The sequence below is a fragment of the Caloenas nicobarica genome, chromosome 5, assembly GCF_036013445.1.
Source record: "Caloenas nicobarica isolate bCalNic1 chromosome 5, bCalNic1.hap1, whole genome shotgun sequence".
Taxonomy (NCBI): Eukaryota; Metazoa; Chordata; class Aves; order Columbiformes; family Columbidae; genus Caloenas; species Caloenas nicobarica.
Window position 1 is genome coordinate 68,007,191 of NC_088249.1, and position 6,000 is coordinate 68,013,190.

A 6,000-nucleotide genomic window follows, 5' to 3' on the forward strand; every position below is an offset into this window, starting at 1 on the left:
CAGACCAAAATAAATACCTGATCTTACCCGAAGGGCCGGCAGAGCCTTGGCAGGGCATGCGGCGGTGCTTGTGGTGGCCATCGGTGTCCAGCCTCGCTCCCAGCTGCAAGGACAGGGCTGTCCCTCCGTCTTTCCAGCCCCACTTTCCCTGTGAATCCACCATTTCTGACGGCCAGGGCTGAATTCTGCAGCCTGCGTTAAGCCCCAGTATACGCTGTGTAAATGATGCTGGGAGACCAGATCAAGGTAACGCGTATAATATTATAATGCATATAATAGTGACGCATTTTAATGTCGTTTTTCTGCTTGTGTGAATTAGCGGTGAGGAAAATGCCTGGAGGGTTGTTCGGCACCAGCTGGTGGTTATCTGGGGATGGAGGTTTGCTGCTGCTCTGGTGCTCTTAAGGCAAATGCTGGGGTTTGAAAGTGTCTTTAGACGTGCTGCAAGCTACAAAAATCCCCCTTGTATACCTGTGAAAAGTAATTGTGGGGAGGAGGCTGCTCCAGCCCAGGCAGATGGAGATGTGGCAAAGCGTCTCCACGGACAGGGCTTGTCCTGGGAGCTGTGGACACCCTCGGGTGCAATTTGTTGTCACTTGGGCTTGCGAATGGTGGGGGTGTCTCTTCTGCACCATTTGTAGGGACCTCAGGATTCCTATGGGTAAAATGCGCAGCTTAAGTGCAGGCGATGATATGATATATTCTCCTCTCCATGCCACGGGTTATATGCGTTGGTGCAGCCACAGTTTATGCTGGTGTTGAGATCAAGAGCAAATCCTTGGACCTGCCCTCTGAAATCAGAGCAGAAATCTGGTAACGCTGCAGAGTGTGCAGATTTACAGCGGTGCTGCGGGTGGCAGGGTACAATATACCATCTCTTCCTAGAGCTAATGCTATATTTACATCAAAATAAACCTGTAAAATGTAAAATAATCTAGCTCCAGGCTCTCACACTTCACTACAAATGCTTTGTCTGCCTTGGCTGACAAAACGCTCTTGGCTTTTGATCAAAGAAAACTAAGTGGAAGCTGTTTTTTCTCTTGATGTTAAGAAAGCTTTTGACAGAGAGAGTCCTTGCAAGACTATTTAAGACGCACAGGCCCTGTGGTATGTTCTGAGAACGCGTTGAAGGAAAATATGCAGAACAATGCCAGTATGAAATTATTTGTGCTGCAGAAAGGGCTGGATGTACAAACGGCATCCTTAGGGCTGGCTGAGTGCTCAGGCTCTCGGGCTGCCCGGACGGCAAGCAGCTGGTTACAGCTTTGTGCCACTTTGGGCAAAGCCTGGGGGTTAAGCGGATCCTTAGGTGGTGTTAGGAGAGCGTCAGATTGGGGGAAATATCTACAAAGTTTTAGTAAATCGTGTCCTTTGGCTGTCAGGCGGTGGCACAGGCTCTGTGGAGGGTTCACCAGGTAATTCCATCTCCTTCTCCTCTATGCAGTGCGATAATTAAGTGTGGCACAACTGCTAATTAAGGCCAGTTTGGCCCCATATTACAAAACCCGCTACAGCCACCTAATTAAAGGCTGTGCCACTGCACAGAGCCACCGAAGGGCAAAAGCCGAGCTGGGAAGCACCGGGCTACAAACTGTGCTGCTGTGACTCCGAGTAAGCGCCGGAGGGTTCAATTTTAACTTACATTTTTAAAGTATTTTGGGGAAAGGGAAGAGCGGTGTGTTACCCGGCCTCGTTACGGGCGGGATGCCGGGCGGGTACCGACCCCCGGTACCGCAGCGCTGGACGGGGCGGGGCGGCCCCACCCCGGCAGGGACCCGGCAGCGGCTCCGCCGGCCCCATCCCGGCACGGACCCGGCGGCTCCACCGGCCCATCCCGGCAGCGGCTCCGCCGGCCCATCCCGGCCGGGACCCGGCGGCGGCTCCACCGGCCCCATCCCTGCAGGGACCCGGCGGCGGCTCCACCGGCCCATCCCGGCAGCGGCTCCGCCGGCCCATCCCGGCCGGGACCCGGCAGCGGCTCCGCCGGCCCATCCCGGCCGGGACCCGGCAGCGGCTCCGCCGGCCCATCCCGGCCGGGACCCGGCAGCGGCTCCGCCGGCCCATCCCGGCCGGGACCCGGCAGCGGCTCCGCCGGCCCCATCCCGGCAGCGGCTCCACCGGCCCCATCCCGGCGGCGGCTCCACCGGCCCATCCCGGCACGGACCCGGCAGCAGCTCCACCGGCCCCATCCCGGCGGCGGCTCCGCCGGCCCATCCCGGCCGGGACCCGGCTGCGGGGCGGTGCCGCCGCCGCTCCCGTCACTACCGGCGGCCGCTCCGCCTCCCTTCCGCCTCCGTGGCCGCCGCCCGGCGCCGGGAGCCGCCGCGCTGCCCCGTGCAGCCCGGGCATGCGGCGCGGCGGCTGAGCCGGCCCCCCCGGCCATGTTTCCCCGGGCGCCGCTCCCCGCCGAGCCGCGGCGGGACGAGCCGCGCCGAGCGGCCGCCGGTGGCCGCAGGCGGGCCCGGGCGCGGGGCGGCGGCGCGGCGCTGCTGCCCTCCATGCTGATGTTCGCCGTGATCCTGGCGTCCAGCGGGCTGCTGCTCATGATCGAGAAGGGCATCCTGGCCGAGGTGAAGCCGCTGCAGCCCGCGGCGGGGGAGCCGGCGCGGCGGGGCGGGGGCGCGGAGCCCCGCGCGGAGCTGGAGGCCGAGGTGCTGCGGGACGTCCGCAACCGGACGCTGCGGGGGGTGTGCGGGCAGCCGGCCATGCCCCGCAGCGTCTGGGAGCTGCCGGCCGGGCAGCGGCGCACGGTGCTGCGGCACCTCCTGGTGAGCGACAAGCACCGCTTCTTGTACTGCTACGTGCCCAAGGTGGCCTGCTCCAACTGGAAGCGCATCCTCAAGGTGCTGGACGGGGCGCTGGAGAGCGTGGACGTCAAGCTGAAGATGGACCACAAGAGCGACCTGGTGTTCCTGGGGGACATGAAGCCGGAGGAGATCAGCTACCGCCTGAAGAACTACTACAAGTTCATCTTCGTGCGGAACCCCATGGAGAGGCTGCTGTCGGCCTACAGGAATAAATTTGGGGAGATCAAGGAGTACCAGCAGAGGTACGGGGTGGAGATCGTCAGGCGCTACCGCAAGAACGGGGGGAATTCGGCCGGCGACGACGTGACCTTCTCCGAGTTCCTGCGCTACCTGCTGGACGAGGAGGTGGAGAGGATGAACGAGCACTGGATGCCCATCTACAACCTGTGCCAGCCCTGCGCCGTCCGCTACGACTTCATCGGCTCCTACGAGCGCCTCGACGCCGACGCCAACTACGTCCTGGAGCGGGTGCGCTCGCCGTCCTTCGTCCGCTTCCCCGCGCGCCAGCCCTGGTACAACCCCGTGACGGCCGAGACGCTGCACTACTACCTGTGCAACGCCCAGCGCCGGCTCGTCAAGGAGCTGCTGCTCAAATACATCCTGGATTTCTCCCTCTTCGCCTACCCCCTCCCCAACATCACCAGCGAGTTCTGCAGGCAGTGAGCTGCTGGTGGCCGGGGCGGGCGCGGGTTCCGCGAGGATTTGCTAACGCAGCCGTCGCTGCGAAGCACACGGTGCTGCAGCGCCTGTGGAACACGCTCGTCTATGCATTATCTCAGAATTTTATACTCTTCGAACTCTCTTTATATAAAAATATTATACATTGCCTTTGCTACTAGAATACTTTTTATAGTTCTGATTTTAATGTGTACATATGCCGCTGACTTCAGCACAAGAGCTTTTTATATCTATTTTGCTTTCGATGCTTTTTTATGGCACGGTATGGAAGACATCTGTAAGGAAATTGAGAAATGGGTATCTTTTAAATATTTTTCCTGCTTTTTTTGTGTGTTTTGCACTACATAGTATGCGGCTGAATTGCAATTATGATTTAATATAGAGGCTGATGTGCTCAAAATTAGTGCTGTTAAAACCGGTCCTAGATTAGACAGGGTAGCTTTTCAGGTGTGAGTAGAGAAAAGGCTTTCGTAAACTAGACCCTATTTATCCTCTATTTTCTCATCTGTAGGTGGTAGTTAAATGAGGCTGGTCTCTTTTCTGTGACAATATTGGTACCTCTGGGTTGTTATTATTATATTATTATGAATTATTATTATTTACCATTGAAATAACACTAGCGATAATACTTTTGTGTGATTTTAAGATTTGAAAGTACCAGCTATTTACCCAGCATTACGTCTCAGATGCAATATCAAGCCATAACAATTTGCTCTTTTCTCTCTCTCTGAATTAAAGCAATACAGAGTTCTGATGAGGTGGAGAACTGTCCTGGCTCTTAGGACAGAAAGCTCACAGCCTGGGTGGGTGACCCCGCAAACCTCCGCGGAAAAACACGTTTTCCAGCCATGTTGGGAACAACGGCGATGTGAGGATTACTCCTTCTTTTATAGATGTACACACTGTTTTTATAGGTGCTTGTATTTAATTATGACTATTAAACGGCAAAAGTTGGGGAGATAATGTATAATGTCGTTCCTGGGAGGCTGTGCCCTCTTTTCTAATAAAGTTTTTATAGGAATTAGTCTGTTGCTTAGTGCTTTTCCTTTGCTCTTAGCGTTTATTTGTGTTCTCGGAAAGGCCTTCCGCCCCTCGCGTGCAGTCATGGCATAAATCTGTGGCAAACAGGCAGTTCCTGCCCTGGATAATCTGTGGTTTAGGTGGGAGCAGCGGTAACAAGTGGAGAAAGAAACGTATTCCAGATGATTACGCAACACGGGCAATAGGATTCGGCAGCAAGATAGGTGCCGAATTCCTGCGGAACTGGTACAGAGCAGCTCCTGGCTGTGTCCTCGCCTCTGCAGCCACCGGCCCTGCGCAAAAACGGGTTAAAGCCTGGCTTGGCTCTCCTTGTGCCCCGTCCGAAGCCTGCAGAATCGCTGGCTGTCCCCGGCGATTTGGAACGTTTGGTGCCCGGTGCTGGAAGGGCTGGAGATCCGGCTTGTTCCCCAGCCAGAGGCACCAGCTGCCGGCTGGGAAGCTGATTTTGTTCTGTAAAACAGATGCCGATGGTGGGGTGGTCTGAGTTTTAATTAATCCTGACCTTCAGGTCTCTCTAACTAGGACTAAGCTGGTTCGACTTTACTGCCTTTGCTGTGAAGCTGGGGGAACGGTTCCTGCTTGTTTAGTGACTGGGTTTTTAATTAAATGTTTATTTCTCAGTAGTTTTAAAGGTTTGTGCTGCTTGTTTGTTTATCTGCTGCAGCTTCTGTTCTCTCTATTAAATCTTTTGTCTCTCATCCCTTTAACCCAGTTTATTGCACATAGAAGGATTTTGTTTTTCTTTGGCTGTCTCTTACTCCTTTACTGGATAGCGTTGATCACCTTTTTCTCTTTAAGTACAAGCAAAGAGCCTCCCACCTCCTTGGACCCTCCCGTAAGGAGGGTTTAATGCAGGAAAAGCCTGCAAAACCTTTTCGCTTGGGCAGCAGTTTGTCCCATACTTGGCAAAAATGTGCAAGTGTGGCAAAGTCCCTGAAAGCTGAAGCGAGGGGCGTTTTGTCTTGTACCTCTAAACCTTATTTCTCTTACTCGGTCGAGGTCACAGGCTGCCTTTCGTTTTCTTTGCTGCGAGTCAGCAAATAGGAAAAATCAATCAGGTTTCCATTAGCGGTACTTCATTTTACCCATGGCCAAAAAGACAATTTCCTGAGGAGGCTTTTGGCCAAGGAGGAAGGGAAGAAAGCCGCGTCCCTCGGCAGCTGTGTCGGTTCTTCCTCTCGTCGGGTGTTTCTCTGGAGTGCAATAGATCAGGAGCGAAGCCCGGGGCTGACGGGGTCCAGCCCTCCCTGCGCGATGGGGGTCGGGGCAGCCCAAGCGAAACCGGGAAGAAAACAGAGTTATAAACTGTTCCGTTTAAGCAAACCGTTTAACGTTTCTGCTCTCTGATCTGTTCCAGCTCGGCAGCTCCGTTTTCCGCCTTTCCGTCGCAGCCACCCAGCAGAATAAAAAGGTGATCTTTTATCTTCTTAATTATTACATTTTATGACTTGAATGCTCCAAACTCCCCCAAATA

General features: G+C 55.1%; 1 protein-coding gene across 1 annotated transcript; it reads left to right on the plus strand.

Annotated features, from left to right (window-relative positions):
* Positions 1-2,298: 2,298 nt before the first annotated feature.
* Positions 2,299-4,494, plus strand: CHST14 (carbohydrate sulfotransferase 14). Its single transcript, XM_065636115.1, has one exon. It carries the CDS (start codon positions 2,382-2,384, stop codon positions 3,468-3,470), a length of 1,089 nt encoding a protein of 362 aa, XP_065492187.1. The 5' UTR covers positions 2,299-2,381; the 3' UTR covers positions 3,471-4,494.
* The last annotated feature ends 1,506 nt before the right edge of the window (positions 4,495-6,000 follow it).